This window comes from Cervus canadensis, chromosome 1, assembly GCF_019320065.1.
Source record: "Cervus canadensis isolate Bull #8, Minnesota chromosome 1, ASM1932006v1, whole genome shotgun sequence".
In the NCBI taxonomy this organism is placed as follows: Eukaryota; Metazoa; Chordata; class Mammalia; order Artiodactyla; family Cervidae; genus Cervus; species Cervus canadensis.
The window spans coordinates 60,943,645-60,963,018 of record NC_057386.1 but is presented as its reverse complement, the minus strand read 5'-3'; the positions used below and the strand labels follow the sequence as shown (position 1 = coordinate 60,963,018).

The following is a 19,374-nucleotide window of genomic DNA, read 5'->3' as shown; positions in this document are numbered from 1 at the left end:
AAATAGAAAAAGGAGTACATCAAGGCTGTATACTGTCACCCTGCTTATTTAACTTATATGCAGAGTACATCATGAGAAACGCTGGGCTGGAAGAAGCACAAGCTGGAATCAAGGTTTCAGGGAGAAATATCAACAACCTCAGATATGCAGATGACACCACCCTTATGGCAGAAAGTGAAGAGGAACTAAAAAGTCTCTTGATGAAAGTGAAAGGGAAGAGTGAAAAAGTTGTCTTAAAGCTCAACATTCAGAATACTAAGATCATGGCATCTGGTCCCATCACTTCATGGCAAATAGATGGAGAAATAGTGGAAACAGTGTCTGACTTTATTTTTCTGGACTCCAAAATTACTGCAGATGGTGACTGCAGCCATGAAATTAAAAGACACTTACTCCTTGGAAGAAAAGTTTTGACCAACCTAGACAGCATATTAAGAAGCAGAGACATTACTTTGTCAACAAAGGTCCACCTAGTCAAGGCTATGGTTTTTCCAATGGTCATGAATGGATGTGAAAATTGGACTATAAAGAAAGCTGAGTGCCGAAGAAGTGATGCTTTTGAACTGTGGTGTTGGAGAAGACTCTTGAAAGTCCCTTGGACTGAAAGGAGATCCAATACTTTGGCTACCTGATGCAAAGAACTGACTCATTTGAAAAGACCCTGATGCTGAGGAAGATTGAGGGCAGGAGGAGAAGGGGATGACAGAGGATGAGATGGTTGGATGGCATCACCGATTCAATGGACATGAGTTGGGTAAACTCCGTGAGTTGGTGATGGACAGGAAGGCCTGGCGTGCTGCAGTTCATGGGGTCGCAAAGAGTCGGACCCGACTGAGCGACTGGACTGAACTAAGCTGTACTGAACTGAAAAGGTGAAATAAAGATAATTATTTCATCTCAGGAAAGGCAGAATTCCTTAATCTGATTAAACAGCATCTATCTGTAAAATAGACACCAAGAAGCATAATTGATAAATAATTTTAATCATTCTCTTTAAAACTAGGAACAGAGTAAGCCAGTCCTCAGTTAACTTCTATGCACCACTGGAAGATATCAGCACATAAGGCAAGATAAAACTAAATGCAAGGACTTACACATGAAAAAACAAAACTATATTTTTATTGCAGATGGTTTGATTACTTACGTGAAAAATATACAATAAATTATTACAATTAATGAGAGATTGGAAAAGATTATGGACAAAAAGTAACTACATCAAAGATCAAATACATTTCTACACAACAACATCAAATGACTTAGAGAAATTTTATAAAATGGTACATCAAAATGTCATCAAAAATAGAAAATATATACAAGTAAATCTATCAAAACATGCAGAAAAAGCTTTAGAGATAAAAATATTAAAACAGTTTTAAAGAAGGCCCCAAAATTCGGATACATACCATGTTCACGAATTAGAAGACTCACTATCATAAAATAATTCTCTGTAAAGTAACCCATAGATTCAATGCAATTCTAACTTAAATCTATACGGTGGGACATGATGAGTTGATTTCAAAGTTAATATAGATTACAAAAGCCCAATCTACTCCTGAAGAACAAAAGCATGCCAAGACTTGCATAACATCAAATATTTTGTGCAACTCACAGAGAGTCAAACTTGCTTTGCTTTACAAAAATCACAAATATACTTTTTCATCCTGTTTCATCCTTGGTTTGTCTGTACCAGTTTCTCACACCACTCAGTAGCCAGCCATGAAGACATCATCTTGGACTCTTCCTTTTCTTCTATATCTCCCGACCTCCACCCCAAGGCCATCCAGTTACTGACTGGTCTTTTAAATAGAACTCCTCTTTTTTTACAACTGCTGACACAGTGTAGATGCAAGCACTTATCCTTCTCCTCTTTTATTTAATTTAAATTGGAGGATAATTACTTTACAGTGTTGTGATGGCCTCTGCCATACACCAATATGGATTGGCCATAGGCATACCTGTGACTCCTTTCTCCTGAACCCCCCTTGTATCTCCCTCCCCACCCCATCCTTCCAGGTTGTCACCAGCTTTGGGTTCCCTGTGTCATACATCAAACTCCAACTGGCTATCTGTTTTACATATATATGTATATATAATATATATGTATATGTTTCAATGTTATTCTCTCAAATCATCCCACCTTCTCCTTCTTCCACTGTGTCCAAAAATCTGTTCTTTATATCTGTGTCTCCTTTGCTGCCCTGCACATAGGATTGTCAGTAATATCTTTCCAGATTCCATATAGATGCATTAATATATGATATTTGTCTTTCTCTTTCTATTTACTTCACTCTGTATAATAGGCTCTAGATCCATCCACCCCATTAGAACTGACTCAAATGCATTCCTTTTTATAGCTGAGTAATATTCCATTGTGTATATGTACCACAACTTCCTTATGCATTCATCTGCCTCTACCTTTCCTCTAACAAGTTTCCTTGCTCCTATTTGCTCCTTACTTTCTACAGCAAATATATCGGACCATCTTTCACATCCTCACTTTTCTTTATAAAATATGGCTGTTATCAACCCAATGACCTGTTTTAAACTTCCCCTTCCCACTGCCAAGAGGATCAAATTCACACCCTCAGCTAGGCATTAAACATTGCACCTAGCAGAATCATTTCTTGTCAAAGCCCAAACCCTTACATACCTTGTCATCTGCCCACAGTAGATTATTTACCATTTCCTGTACTTTCATAAAAGTCAATGAATCTTCACAATTTATTTTTATTTTAGTTATTTGACTCTAAAGTTTTGCACATTTTCTCCAGGAAAAAATACTATGACGCTTCAAGATTCAGCTCAAATGCCACCTTCCCTTACAAGCTTTCTCTACTCCAAACATAATTAATTCTATCCTCTGTGTTACCACAGAGTAACAGAATACCACACAGTATTTTGTTTGCAGTACTTTGTTTTATCACACTTCCATACTGATAACTGAAACACATGTTGCTTTTTTTCTGGAAGATAATGAAACTCTTAAAGTAAGGGAAAACATCTTATGTATGTACCCCAAGCATCTTCTTGGGACATATCAGGTGCAAAATACTCGTTGTGTTAACTTACATCCGTGTAGGGCATCAGAGCTTACCAAGACCGTGTGCATTTTATCCTATCATGTTTTATGGACTAAGTGTCACTACCCCCATGTTACAGCTGAGAGAATTTAAGTTCAGAGATGTTCAGTAAGTAGACCAAGATAACACACTTAAACACAGAAGAGCTAAGACTTACTTCTAGGTCTCCTGACACAATATCCAGTGCCCTTTAAGCATCATTACCTAGATTCATGTTATTAATTTCTATCATATTTTATTATTTACTATTATAAAAGCTCAAGAATGCATGCTTCCTTTGGTAAAGACTTGGTTGAGAATTTGAAACCCCTTATTGGGAAAAAAAAGAAAAACGAAACCTATACATAGGGACCTCTCTGATTGTCCAGTAGTAAAGAATCCACCTGCCACCACAGGGGATATGGAATCAATCCTTGCCCTGGGAAGATTCCACATGCCATGAGGAAACTAGGCCTGTGAACCACAGCTGCTGAAGCCCACATACCCTGGAGCCACCATAAGAAGCCTGTGAACCACAGCTGCTGAAGCCCACATACCCTGGAGCCCAAGCTCCATAAGAGCGGAAGCCACCACCATGAGAAGCCATGCACCACAGCTGGGAGTAACCCCCACAGCAATGGAGGCCCATCACAGTCAAACATGAACAAACGACGCATAAAATAAGCTAACTTATGATGAAAAGAATAGTTCCTTACTAGACAATTCAGTAAACTGGAAGTTTATGAAGTTGAATTTTGTGAAGATAATTAGCATCATGCTCTTATGCCAAGCAGAATGTTTTCAAGGATAGACATAAGTGATTAATAGAATGTACATTTTAATGTGTCATGTATTCAGTAAAATGTTTGAAGCCATGAAAACTTTCCTGACATTTCCTTGCCTAAATTTCTTGTTCTTTTGATTATTAATACTGACCTCAAACTTGAATAAATTGGACTTTTCCCGTCCACTGACCTTGTTCTGCTCATCCGACATACAAAATCTGAATGAACAACACTCAATTCTGATGCTTATGTGAGATTAACATGCTCTGATAAGTATATATGTGATGCCCATATAACTTGTCACTGTTTTGGCAGATTTTTACTGACTGAGATTGGAAAAGAGAGAGGGAAAATTATTAACAAATTGATTCCAACACTAATTTTGGGAAAGTTAAGTCAAAGTCAGTGAACTGCACAGCCTATCACAGCTGCAACCTGGTGGCCGCCATGAATTGGTTGGAACCATGAGAAACCTCAGGCTTTATCAAGACTAACCACTGAAAAGGTGCAAAATCTTTTCCTTTCCTCTCAGTGTACAATGTGGGTCATTGCCTCTGTGACTTCCTGGAATAAAAAGGAGCTCTTGCTCTGATGTCAAAGACACCAGGATTCCATAAGCTCTTGCACTTGAGCAGGCTTGGAGTTTCTAATTCTCAGAGACTGAGGGCAAGGAAAATCAAGGGAAGTCCTCAAGTTTACCAGAAATACAACAGCAGAACCAATAATAGAAATTACATTTCTTGTCTACCAGTCCATTTGTTTTCCAATTGCCATACCATCACCCACATATAATTAAGAGAGGAAAGTAAAACTTACGTTTGCTTTTTGAAATCACAGTAGAATAGTGTAAAAAGACTATGTATTTATGTTATCTATTTTATCATTTGTTTTTGCTTCTCCTAATTTGTAAACAAAGTTAACAACATACCTTTCAATGTATTTAAGAATAAGGATATAGTGTGGGGGAGAGAAATGTACTCTGGTAGCTAATGTGAGAAAATATGACCAAAAAAAGTTGAAAATCCTAAATCAAGATATTTGAGAAAAGAGTAAATGAAAAGCATGATTGCTTCCTAATAATATTAGGTTGGTGTAAAAGTAATTGTGGTTTTACATTGTTGAATTTTCCTACTTGATGGCAGGATATAGTCTTAAATGTGGTTATGTTATACATCATTTTAATGTGCATTTCTCACTTTACGTTTTTCTGCTAACGGCTTATTATTTGCTATTTATTTTATGTTTATATTAGACTGTAGAAATGATGTTAGGCAAAAAGAAAATTCAAGCAATTTTTTTATTCAAATTCAAAACAGATCATAAAGCAATGAAGACAACTCACAACATCAACAACACATTTGGCCCAGGAACTGCTAATGAACGTACAGTGCAGTGGTGGTTCAAGAAGTTCGGCAAAGAAGATGAGACCCTTGAGGATAAGGAGCTTAATAGTTGGCCATTCAAAATTGACAATGACCAATTGAGAGCAATCATCAAAGCTGATCTTCTTACAACTACTTGAGAAGTTGCAGAAGAATGCAACATTGACTATTCTATGATCATACTGCATTTGAAGCAACTTGGAAAGGTGAAGAAGCTCGATAAGTGGTTGCCTCATGAGCTTACCACAAATCAAAAAACTGTCATTTTGAAATGTCCTATTCTCTTATTTAATGCAATAACAACAAACCATTTCTCAATCTGATTGTGATGTGTGACAAAAAGTGGATTTTATACGACCACCAGTGATGACCATCTCAGGGGTTGGACCAAGAAGAAACTCTAAAGTGTGCTAGTCACTCAGTTTTGTCTGACTCTTTGTCACCATGGACTGTAGACAGCCAGGCTCCTCTGTCTGTGGAATTCTCCAGGCAAGAATACTGGAGTGGGTGATCATTCTCTTCTTCAGGGGATCTTCCCAACCCAAGGATCAAACTCTGGTCAGGAAGCCCTGGGTCAGGAAGATTCCTGGAGAAGGGAATGGCTACCCATTCCAGTATTCTTGCCTGGAGAATTCCACAGACAGAGGAGCCTGGCAGACTACAGACCACGGGGCTGCATAGAGTTGGACATGACTGAGCGACTATGTTTTGTTTGTTTGTTTGTTTTAATTTTCTCTGCTTCCCTGGTGGATTAGATGGTAAAGAAGCTCCAAAGCACTTCCCAAAACCAAACTTGCACCAAAAAAAGGTTATGGTTACTGGTTGGTGGTCTGCTGCCCCCTGACCCACTACAGCTTTCTGAATCCTGGTGAGACCATTACATCTGAGAAGTATGAACAGCAAGTCGAGACGCACCAAAAACTGCAATGCCTGAAGCTGGCATTGGTCAACAGAATGAGCCCAATTCTTCTCCATAACAACTGATCAGACGTTTTACAACCAATGCTTCCAAAGTTGAACAAATTGTGCTACGAAGTTTTGCCTCATCCGCCATATTCACCTGACCTCTCACCAACTGAATATCACTTTGTCAAGCATCTTGACAACTTTCTGCAGGTAAAAAGCTTCCACAACCAGCAGGAGGCAGAACATGACTTCCAAGAGTTTGTCAAATCCTGAAGCATGGATTTTTATGCTACAGGAATAAACAAACACATTTCTCATTGGCAAAAAATGTGTTGATTTGTAATTGTTTCTATTTCAATTAATAAAGATGTGTTTGAGCATCAGTTCAGTTCAGTCACTCAGTCATGTCTGACTCTTTGCGACCCCATTGACTGCAGCACACCAAGCTTCCCTGTCCATTACCAACTCCAGGAACTTGCTCAAACCCATGTCCATCAAGTCAGTGATGCCATCCAACCATCTAATCCTCTGGTGTCCCCTTCTCTTCCTGCCTTCAGTCTTTCCCAGCATCATGGGATTTTTCCAGTGATTCAGTTCTTCACATCAGGTGACTAAAGTATTGGAGTTTCAGCTTCAGCAGCAGTCCTTCCAATGAATATTCAGGACTGATTTCCTTTAGAATTGACTGATTGGATCTCCTTGCAGTCCAAGGGACTCTCAAGAATCTTCTCCAACACCACAGTTCAAAAGCATCAATTCTTTGGCATCCAACTCTCACATCCATACATGACCATGGAAAAACCATAGCTTTGACTAGACAGAGCTTTGTCAGCAGAGTAATGTCTCTGCTTTTTAATATGACGTCTAGGTTGGTCATAGCTTTTCTTCCAAGGAGCAAGCGTCTTTTAATTTCATGGTTGCAATCACCATCTGCAGTGATTTTGGAGCCCAGAAAAATAAAGTCTCTCGCTGTTTCCATTGTTTTCCCATCTATTTTCCATGAAGTGATGGGACTGGATGACATGATCTTAGTTTTTTGAATGTAGAGTTTCAAGCCAACTTTTCACTCTCCTCTTTCACTTTCATCAAGAAGGCTCTTTTTTTGTTTGTTTGTTTGTTTGTTTGCTTATTTGAACTTGGATAGAATGATTTAAAATTCATGGTCTGAAACCGCAATTATTTTTGTGCTGTGTGTGTTGTGCTAAGTCACTTCAGATGTGCTCGACTCTGTGTGATCCTATGGACTGTAGCCCACTAGGCTCCCCTGTCCATAGGATTCTCCAGGCAAGAACCCTGGAGTGGGTTGCCGTGCCCTACTCCAGGGGATTTTCCCGGCCCAGGGATCAAACCCATGTCTCTTTGGTACCAACTTAATAGCTTATATTCCATCCCAGCACACTGGAAAATAACAAAGTCTGCAAGCTACTTAAAAGTTGTTATGCTTTCCACAAAGCTTTATTCTTCATATATCATGAGTAAAGAAAATTCCAGGAAAAATTTACAAGAATATATATTCTGATTATCACAATTTACAATAGTATCCATTTTCAAATGGTAAATTAAAATAACTTTGACATACAAACATATGATTAATATACATAAAAAAACTATACATTAACTATCATTTACTTACAAATGATAAAGTTAAGACTACACTAGGTCAGTGAGTCATTGAATCATTTTTCATATTTCCATATGCATTCACAGTAACTGTTCAATAAACTTTTGGTGAATTTATGAATATTTGTAGCTTAGAACCATCTGTAAACTTAGTTCTGTGTAAACATAGGGTTGTGAGTATGTAAGCTCTTTAAGTTAATTCACATGACAAATGAAACCTGAACCAGAAATTACTGAAGGACTCTACAGCCAGGATTCTATTCACACATTAGGCAAAATGAATTTAAAATTATCAACATATTGAGTGTTTTAAGCATCTGAGCAAATAGCCAGGAGAACAAAGCATGAAAGATATTTCTATTGCTTATCTCTGATACCTTACCAAAGAAAAATGTCTGTGTGGGGTATTAACCTCTCAATTTTAAGCTTAGAGGACTTGAGATATGAATACATTTTTCATATATGACAAGAAAAAAGAACTTTATCCCACAAATGTTTTTTATAAAGATTGTCTTATTACACATCTGCAGCTGCAATTTTTTAAAAAAATTCTCTCCTCCTACATATTTATGCTACTATGAATAAAAATTACACAGTTTACTATGTTCCAGAGTGGTTTTCACTTCACATTCATTTAATTCTTACCATGAGAATTATAATGTCATTCCCATTTTATAGATCAGAAAACTGAAACATAAAGCTGCTAAATAACTTGCCAAAAGCCACACACAGTTACTATGTGGTGGGTACAATATCAGAATTCTCGTCCATGTCACTCCAAAGTCCAAGTTTTTAATAGATGCACTATTCTGGCTGCCCTGAAGTCTTTTAAAGAATATAATTTTTGAAGCTAGCCCCAAGTTGAAAAAATGTACTCATACCAAAAGAAGAAGAAGAAAGAGTAGGAATGGAAGAGTTAGAAGAAGAGATAGAAGGAAAAGGAAGAAGCATCATGGCAACACATGGAATCCAGAATCCTAGGTTCAAACTCTGACTATTACTGTGTGACAGAGCACATGCTATTATAGCACACCAAGCTGCAGGTACCATTCAATACAGAAACAGGGGTATTAGGGGACACTTGTTTATGACGCATATGGTTTTGTTTAAGATGCTCCATCCCACCCTCACATACCCTAGAAATCTTTTCTTTTTGTAAACATTTAAATCCTGCAACACACTGGATATTTGGTCTATAATCAGTATCTTCTTTCTGTATTTAACTCTTGCTCCCTTTTACCCCTAGTAAACTGCTCACAGTCTTTTTGCCCATAGAAACATACTGCAACATGACGCCCTTGATTTTTAGGTCATTACTTCTGTTACCCATTCCAGATGGCAAATCCCAATTATTCTTCCCTTGATGACTGCCTGCGGGCCACACTCCATTCTTCTCTTGGGACTAAAAAATAAACATGAAAGGAAAACTTCCCCTCATTCTTAGGTTTAGAAAAAGTTTTATCAGTGTTGTTCTTACTCCTTTGTTAGAGAAAAGGTACAAGCAGAAAATCTTCCTAGAAAACATGATAATTTGCTAACAGCAATCTGTTTTCTCCTAAGAATTATGATATAGTCAATATTACACATAGTATGTATTTTGAATGTGACTGACTTCCTACTCTTAGGAAACCAGACTGGAGTTTCACGTTTAGTTAACCCTATGAGCCTTCAAAGCTTTCAGGTTTTTGACCTGAGGACTTTTAGCCAAGTTGGGTTTGAAAAGATAAAGTACTTTCTCACAGCATATTTGTTTTCTCAAAAGCATTCACACATCGTTTATATACATAAAGTACACTGTAAACCACTTTCCTGAACAGCCTGCATTTGAAAGGATGTTCTTCAAATTCTTTATGGGCTCATAAGCAAGAGTTCAATGAATACTCAGAGAACAATCTAAAGTGTGAAACAATTTAATAGTACCACACAAAATGCAGGTCCTGTGCCAAGAACCAGACAGTAATAACTGAATTCTACTCAAATCCAACTCCTCCCCTAAACTACATGGAAAGCCTGCTGTCACAATTTATATACTTGGGGCAACATATAGCAGTTTCTCCCCTACAATACTTTGCACTCAAATATATCTCTATTAGAATTAGTTGTATTCATTTTCATTTGTCTTTTACATAGTTGGAGTATTTCATTTGTGACTCTATACTTAGAAAATACTCTCTTGAAAGGGAGTAGCATCTGTCCAATACTCCACGCAACTGAAAGTATTGGCCTGACTTTGACAGTATAGTATGTGGCTTATCAAATGCAAGAATGTTGAAGGCAAGATGTATTCTCACTGAAAAAAAATGACCATGGATAAACGACCATGACACAAATACCATCATTTCAATTGTCAGTCTTAATACATTTGTGCTGACGGGAGAGCCAGGGAAGGGGATTCATAAGAGGAAAGGCATCAAATACCAAACCTAGGGTCAAGTTCTCACTATTTATCAACTGGGATGACAGCCCAGCCACTGGATCCTTCTGTGTTTCAATTTCTTCATGTGTCCAAAAGGGTTAACAATCATGTTAATTGATAGGGATATGGTGAAGAGAAGAGACATTTTACAATGTAAAAATATGAGCTGTGTTACTTTGACATGAGTCATGAAGGCAATTCCTAGATATGTGAGGTATAATACGGTCCAAGGATTTATTCTCTAGCAATTTCTCCATCTGGCTCTTTTCTAGTTATGTTTGATGTTCTTCCCTGGGGTATCTTAAAGGTTTAACTTTTAAGCAATGAAAGATACTTATTAACACAATAACCTGAGTGCAAAACACAAACTATAAACTTCAACTAGAGGCACTTAGGTCAGATAGATCATGGGAAGAGGGATGGAGCTCCATCCTTTCAGAATAGTCAGTCCAATGAACTGATGTCAAGGTAATTCCAAAGCTGATTAATAAACATTCCAAATCCATTCACGGCCAAGGAGAACTCTGAGCTTGCTCATAACAGCTGCCAAACCAGGGTCCGCTTGAGTTGCTCCTGTGGCACACAATCCAAGTGCTGACAATTTAACATAAGTGAGGAATGTAAGGAATACAAAAACTATTCTACCTTTTCCTCACCCACCACACAAACTAAACATAGGTAGCTCATCAACACAGAAGACACCAGATGCTGATAGTAAATATAAGGTTTGTGTCTCCACCCCCATAATTCCCTGACTTGTAAAATGGGGCAGTGTGTTAGAAATTGTTGAAATGTCATTTTTAAACATTAAGATGAATGCTTTAGTAGCATATTAATACATAAAATTAGATTTTGTTTTGAAAAAAATACTATACTTGGAAGCACTTCTGATCATCATGGTTTCAACTTTTTAGAACTATTGCCATTTGAGAAGTTTTTATTTTTATTTTTTAATATGGTCAATGACAAATGTTTTAGGTTAAACTATAAATGTAAATTTCATGAGAAGAGCTGATTAAGACAAACACTTCATTGCCTCACTTTCTGGATATCAATTAACACTTAATTTACCACACTTCTTAATACAAATGTAGCTTGACAGGATTAGCATGCATTTTGTAAGGAACTGACAAAACAAGTATTCCATTAGCCAGCTCACAATATCTCAAAATTTAGTAGCGAATATCCCATTTTCAGGGCTAATGATAACAAGAACTAAATAAAGAAGCAACGAGACCTGTTTCTGATTTCTGAGAAAGAACACATTTTATGCAATTCATTCCATAGCTTTGACACTGTATTTTTTTAAAATGTTCCTCTCATATCATTTTTTAATAGATAACTAAAGGAAATAAACCACTGAAGTCACATTGCTAAATCACTCTATTGTGTCCAGGGTTGGGGAGAGGACTCTCTCTCCTTAATTTAGGAATGATAAGTCCACAATTAATTAATTCCATATCTTGGAATGTGAAAGAAGTGTAAGAATCCTCAAAATTCCCCTAGTATAGGAGATGTCACATCCCCAGGAATCTTGCCAGGCACCTGAGCCCAGGCCTATCTGGTGGGCTGAAAACGCTGTGGCAGGAGAGAGTGTCCCTACAGTTGGGGGAGAACAATCCCCTTCCTCCACCTCCCCAGAATGGTCCCAGCAGGATGTGCAAGGTTGCATTTTAAATGGATTATTTGCTTCTATCTTTTCTAAGTAAGTACTCTTAGAAAAGCTTAGGGAAGGTCCTAGTTTTAAACATTTTAAGCATATGTGCTGATATGCTATTAGAAACAACAGGTAATAGTCTAAAAAGAAAAAGCATTATATTAATGACAGTAACTCACTAGCATTTGACACTACCCCCCCTGAGTGCTAGCAGCACTTACGGGCTCAGTCTGTCCGGTGCACGCGCTGACTCGGAGCCCTGCGGGTTCAGCGTGACCCACACCCTCACAGCGCAAGGACGGTGCTGGAGTCACAGGCAAAGTGGTCTAAACTTCAAATCAGGGAAAGTCACTACAACATACAAAATAGGAGTCATACATATACAAGGAGGGTTATATGGTTTCTGTAGAAGAAATTATATACGGTACATAGTAGACATTTGTAGAAAAATGGGCCACTATGAGGGCAAGAGTAAAAGTTATGGACCTTACACACTTTTAAATATTCCACTATGGGTTAAGGAGGCCTGAACAGAGAAAGGAAGCCTCAAAGAGCATCCACTTGAATGGAAACCATAAGGTTCCACGAACTGTTACACACGCTACCTCACAGAATGGATGCTAGTTAAAATTTAAATTTGCAAAGCACACTACCCTCTTCAGAGATAAAAAGTGGGAAGACCTCAGGAGACTGTAAAAAGCAAACAAAAAGGAGCTTTAGAGCTGTATTAGTCTGAGAGGACATATTTAAGAAAAAACAATCTATCTTATTCCTAACTAGTATCAGTAACTGCCATTGGTGGACCAAAAGAAAAAAGAGGAAAAAAAAAAAAATCAGTGTGGCCCTCAGGACAAGGGCTAAAGAACTACTATTGGTAAAGGATGAATAGAATTCAACTGTACAGAATTCTTACCCATCCCTTTTGCAAACACTGTATTTTGATCATTTCTGAGTGGGCAACAGAGGCAGGAGGAGAAAAAAAATCAAGACCCGAGGAATGAAAAGTAAAACAGAAGAGACTGTTTAAGAGAAGCAGCTCTATAAAATGCATTTTTAACATGAGAGTTTGGCCACCTAAAGTGATGCCAAGCAATAAACACATGTTTATATATTTAATATTATCATGGACTAAAGTAGGCATAGAGTTGAACATCAAATTCTAAAATGCCATACTTAGAAGGCTGCCAAGGAAGCTGGAAAGTATAATACTGAGAGCCAAAAAAGTGATAAGATCTTACTGAGAGATGATAAATTTATGAAAATCTCCCTTAGAATTAGTATACTAGAACACTGGTTATGAAGAAAAGCAAAAAAGAATAACCCTTTACAATGCCATAAGCTTATTTCTAATAAACAAGCCACTCTAAAGACAAATTCAACCTTGCAAGTCACTGATCTTTAATCATGCTTGGATTTTTTCAAGAAAAAGAAACCATTACTCAGAAAATTAAAGGTAGGAAACTCTTTTTTTCAGAGTATTCACATTTGTTTAAGAGGATAAAGATACCCTTCTTAATTAGTCTTATCAGCCTCCACTCCTCATTCAAAATTCTAATTTCTTCAGTCTCCCTCTTAAGATATTATATTTTCAATTGTCTGTGATTTCCTGACATCTCCTTAAATACAAAAAGAGAAAAGGGAGGAAGAGATGGAGCCGGTAGGGGAGGGAGGGAGGAAGGAAGGAAGGAAGAGGGTAGAGAGAGAATACAGAGTTGGTTTCTCATGTAATCTTTTCCAGGTAATCTCTAGACAAATATGAGAGATTAATTTGCACCCCAGATTTGCCCAGGCTCTTCACAGATATTCACAGACACTCAGATTAACACCTATTAGTACAGTACAACCATGAAACAGGACACCTTAGTCTCTGTTCTAGAATGACTTCCAGCAGTATCAGCTTTCCAGCATCCCTCAGGACCCTTCTGAACTAGAGAAAGTAAGATAAATCTGATTGCAAATTCAGAAGACTATGTATTGTGCTGACATCTTAATGTGCAAGATAGACATTCTTTTTAATTATCTGCATCTTTGTGTCTGTTTACATAGAGAGATGAGTTATCTATTTTCTGGACTAATAGATTTGGCTATACAAATACATCTGAGGCTGTGATACACTGACTTACCTACTTCTGTTGTTATTTAGTCCCTAAGTCGAGTCCAACCCTTTTGGGACCCCATGGACTGTAGCCTCCTCTATCTATGGGATTGCCCAGGCAAGAATACTGGAGTGTGTTGCCATTTACTTCTCCTGAGGATCTTCTAGATCCAGGGATCAAACCAGTTGTTCCTGCATTGGCAGGCAGATTCTTTACCACTGAGCCACCAGGGAAGCCCCTATCTACTTTTACGTATATCAAAGATGTATTTCTAAATCAAAGTTAAATTAACAAAAGTCTTCCTTTCTGTCCTATAGTTTCATGAACTTTAAATCAGAGTTCTGAAAGGTATACAAATTATATTGCTTCACAAATATACTAAGAATGGCACAACTCTAACAAGTTATAGTGAAGAATATTTCTTCTTGGATAACACTTGATCTTGTTAGAATGAGATGTAGATGAGGGATAAAGATCAATTAATAGTATATAGATATGAGGAGGTATTGAGAACTTTCCAGATATCTAACAATGTTAATCCATTCCTGTGATAAACATTAAAAATCAGTTATGATCGCTGTCCTCAAAGACTTTATATTCTCACTATATTTAGCAAAGTGAAACTATGTTCTTAGTCATTTCATTAATATCAGATAAAGCAAATGCATTTCTACTAGTCTAGACTCAGGTTTATCAGATAAACCTGGATAAACTTCTACTCTTTGCATTTCAAGGAAGTCCTCCAAAAGGCCAATTAAGAATGGAGTGTAATTGTTTAAAACAAGTGAACTTTGCAGCCAGGAGGCTTGAAATCAAGTTCTGGGTAATCTTAATAAATTGTTTGACTTCACAGAGCATCTGTTTTTCTATCTGGGTAATGGTAGCATTAACAAATTCCACCATTTGGAGTGTTGTATTGAGCTGAAATAAGGTACTCAAATGCTCTGAAACTATAAAGCTATGCTATCACTATGACATCAAACCACCATACAGTTTCAGGAAACTTAGGACCCTTGTTTCTTTCTAAAGAGAAGGGCACTTTTTTTCAGTGGGCCATAACCTCCACTCACCTCTTGGGGAAGGGTATATCAAAGGTACCCTGGAATCTGGAGAGCATCCCCTCTTGCTTTTTGGTTATCTTTCACATATTTGTCTTCATCTTTCTTATTTTAGTGGTCTTCTTTGACTGGGATTTCAATGTACTATGAATTTTCCTCTGTTATTACTTTTATTTCTCTTATATAGTACTAAAAGGAGGCACTAAGATTTTGCTATACTTTAGTCAAGATAGTGAAGTAAAGCCTTTCACTTCACCAAGTTAAAAAAGCAACGGTAATCATTTATAAAAGTGATCTCAGATTGTGGCTGTACTTCTCAGTCTTCCACTTGGACCATTCTTATTTCTCTTTTACTGCACACATGTATAGGTTTAGCTCTTGTACACAAAAATAGAGAAGACATAAAGTTAGAGTCATAGTCCATTGAAATTTGGTTTTATTGTTTTATCTTCAACAGCTCTGTTCAAAAATAAACCATTAGTAAAGAAACAATGGATTGGTTCATTGGGACAGGAGTATGTCAAGGCTGTATATTGTGACCCTGCTTATTTAACTTATATGCAGAGTACATCATGCAAAAAGACAGGCTGGATAACTCACAAACTGGAATTAAGATTGCCAGGAGAAAAATCAACAACCTCAGATATGCAGATGACACCACTCTAATGGAAGAAGAAGAGGAACTAAAGAGCCTCTTGCTGAGGGTGAAAGAAGAGAGTGAAAAAGCTGGCCTAAAACTCAATATTCAAAGAACTAAGATCATGGCAACCGGTCTTACCACTCCATGGCTAATAGATGGTGAAAAAGTGGAAACAGTGACAGATTTTATTTTCCTGGGCTCCAAAATCACTGCAAACAGTGACTGCAGCCATGAAATTAAAAATACTTGCTCCTGGAAAGGAAAGCTATGACAAACCTAGAGAGTGTATTAAAAAGCAGAGACATCACTTTGCGGAAAAAGGTCTGTAGAGGTGAAGCTATGGTTTTTCCAGTAGTCATGTACAAATGTGCGAGTTGGACCATAAAGAAGGCTGAGCATAGAAGAATTGATGCTTTCAAGTTGTGGTGCTGGAGAAGACTCTTGCGAGTCCCTTGGACTCCAAGGAGTTCAAACCAGTCAATCTCAACCCTGAATATTCATTGGAAGGAGTGATGCTGAAGCTGAAGCTCCTGATGGGAAGAGCCCAGTTCATTGGAAAAGACCCTGATGCTGGGCAGGATTGAGGGCAGGAAGAGAAGGGGGCAACAGAGGAAGAGATGACTGGATGGCATCATTGATTCAGTAGACATGAGTTTGAGCAAACTCCAGAAGACAGTGAAGAACAGGGAAATCTGGCATGCTGCAGTCCAAGGGGTCACAAAGAGTTGGACACGACTTAGCAACTGAACAGCAATAGCAAAGAAAAAATAAAAGTAATTACTCTTAAAGTGTTTTTTTTTTTTCTTCTTGCCTGAATGTTTATGTGCTGAGGAAAATGGACATTTATGCTTGAGATATGTTTCAATACACATTGTACAAGTAAATTGTAAAACTTCAAACACTCTTTAGACAAAAATAACACAGGTTCACAGACTCTTCTGAGCAATTTCTAAAGTTATGTCTGAAGCAATGGAACTTCTGAAAATGAGTTAACTAACTTTTGACATGTCTTATATTCATATTTTGGAGAAGGAAATGGCAATCCACTCCAGTAGTCTTGCCTGGAGAATCCTGTGGACAGAGGAGCCTGAAGGGCTGCTGTCCGTAGGGTCGCACAGAGTTTGACACAACTGAAACGACTTAGCATGCATGCAAGCATTGGAGAAGGAAATGGCAACCCACTCCAGTGTTCTTGCCTAGAGAATCCCAGGGACGGGGGACCCTGGTGGGCTGCCGTCTATAGGGTCGCACAGAGTTGGACACGACTGAAGCGACTTAGCAGCAGCAGCAGCATATTCATATTTTCAGTTAATGATTTTTAAAAGCATAAGCTTTTACTTTAACATGTATAGAAAACTACATTTATTTTCCTGAAATCAGACCAATCATAAGCCCTGATTTTCTTATACTGGTAGTTGGCTGAATCTTTCACACAACAGAGCATTAGCGAATAGGTGTTTTCCTAGACAAGTTTCAGAAATAATATACTTCATTTTTACCTTACCTAGATCAAGAAAATTTTCAATTTTCACCCAGTCACAAACATTATTCAAAACAAATTTCTCAATAAAAAGTAGGTTTAGGGAGATGTATAGTACTGAGTTCTGGCAGCCCAGCCTCTAGCAATCCACCACAGCCGAAAGGTGTCTTGGTCCTCTAAACCATCAAGGAAGGCCCAGGAAATTTCTGGTGGGATAGGCTGAGGGTTAAAGGTGACGAGGAAACATAAGCAAAATTGAATTAAATCAGAACTCAGAATTCCAGACTGACATGTTTCTGCTAAGGTACTCCAAGTTTTGAAGAAGAACGTGAAGAGTGAACTGAGATCTCATAACCTGAACACAAGTACTGCTTGTCATTAACATACTCTCCTTGTTAGAACAATGTGCCATCAAAGGTGCAAATTAAGAGAATCTCCAGCATTTTCCTTCATCTGCGTACATCTTTCTTAACTTCAAGCTCAAGAGAGGTCAAAAGAGGTGTGGAGTCACATGCAGACCACCCGCACAGAATCTACTTTGGGGATTTTGCCTCCCCTTCCTCTTGAGATGGGGCAAAACGTGCTTTCTGCTCACAGACTTTCACCGAATCGGGCCCAGCAACCTCGTGACCACTTTCCTCGCAAGAGAATGGTCGGTCCGCCAACCCCGGGTCACCTCGGCCTCAACTCAGCAGATCAGGGCCAGGGAACAAGGCGTGTGTCTCAGACTTCAGGCTGCGGGAGGAGGGCCGGGCGGAGTGTCCGCGTCCCACCGCAGGACCCGGATTGAGGGAGAGAGAAACAAGCTTGAATGGGACGGCAACTTGGAAGTGTTTTTAAGGTTTCCTGAAATGGGCAAATGCGCGCTTAAATCCATCCAGCTCGGGAGCTTTCGAGGGCATCCCATGCCTTCTGTGCCCGGAACGCCCACAGGACCCTGGCCGAGAGGGGGCGAAGGTGTCCCGACTCAAAGCCCGCCCGCCCGGGCACCAGGGCGGCGCCGCCCGCGGAGCGCAGGGCCGCAGGCGCCGGGCTCGGAGCCCTAGCGGCTGCGTCCGCAGCTCGTCACGCCGCGCCGGGGCGGGGGTGGGGCGGAGGAACTACCGGAGGTTCGGAACTTGGAGACCGCGCTCCGCACCCAGTCCCGCCGGCGCAGAGCTGCGGCTGCGGGGGCGGCGCGGCCCCTCGGGGTCGGGAGGGGTTGGGAAGGAGACAGGTGAGACCCGGCGCCCTCCGAGCGCCAGCCTTGCCCCCGCCGCCCTTCCCCGAGAGGGCACTCACCGGCTTTGCACGGGTCCTTGTAGTCCAGCGCCTCTGCCTCATCCTCTCCGTAGCCACCGAAAGTGTAGTCATAGTCGAGGCCAGCGCAGACCCCCAGTTCCGCGCAGAGGACAACCCCCGTGGCCGCCAGCCACGCGAGCATCCCCGGGAAAAGCCTCTCCAGCCCCATCTTCCTCTCGAAGAAGGACACCGGTTCCTGTCCCCGCGGAAGGCTCCTTGGCGCGGCGGGCGCTCAGGTGTCCGGGGACATGGGGCGCCGCCGGGCGGAGAGAGGGCAGGGCGACCTGTCCCCCGGCGCGGGCGAGGTGGCGGGCGGGGGCAGGTAGGGAGCGGGTCCGGGCGGGCGCGCGGCCAGGCTGTCTCCCGGCGGCCGTCCTTTCAGCAACTCAAAGGCTCGGCTGCCCCAGGCTCAGGTTCTCGGGCTCAGATCCCGCGTGCACCCCACACCTAGACCCGGTGCCGCTCTGGGAGGACAAGACCAGTCTTCACATCAGCGCGTCTGAGCTGAAAGTGGGGTCCGCGGTCGCGGGTGGGGGGCAGACATTCCTTTGCCGCCAGACCTTAAAAGCCGCAGAAGCAGCAAAGCAAGACTGCGAGAAGAGCGAAAGTGGGAGGATTTGGGGATGCACTGTTTGTCTTTTCCCCCCAGGCTGTCTTTTTACCCTTTTCCTAACTTGGAAAAAAAAAAAAAAAAATCTTCACAGCATCTAACCCAATCACTTGCATCCTGCTTACTTATTCATACAATCAGGGTCAGGATCCGGGCCACAGCCTCCTCTCCGCCTCCTCTCGGTAGCCCTGTAGGAGCAGACAGACGCGAGCGCGCCGAGAATTCCATTTGTAATTTACTAAAGATAAAAATGAATATATCATGCATTGCGTCCACGAACAGCAGTTAATAGATGATGTACGTGCCAGCCGAGAGCGCCAGACCGGGGGTGGGCCAGGGATGCTGACAACTTGGCTCAAATCTTCACTTCCTCCCCAACACAAG

At 40.1% G+C, this 19,374-nt stretch overlaps 1 protein-coding gene across 5 annotated transcripts in view; it reads right to left on the bottom strand.

Moving 5' to 3' along the window:
- TLL1 (tolloid like 1) overlaps nucleotides 1–19,144 on the bottom strand; it is a 343,253-nt gene extending 324,109 nt beyond the window's left edge. For 4 of the 5 annotated variants that reach the window (XM_043483925.1, XM_043483909.1, XM_043483934.1 and 1 more), the window contains exon 1: nucleotides 18,381–19,144. In XM_043483925.1, coding sequence (XP_043339860.1) covers nucleotides 18,381–18,549 — 169 coding nt within the window. In that variant the 5' untranslated portion in view covers nucleotides 18,550–19,144. The remainder of the gene's footprint in view (nucleotides 1–18,380) is intronic. The other variant, XM_043483918.1, reaches the window with a different exon arrangement.
- Nucleotides 19,145–19,374: the final 230 nt, after the last annotated feature.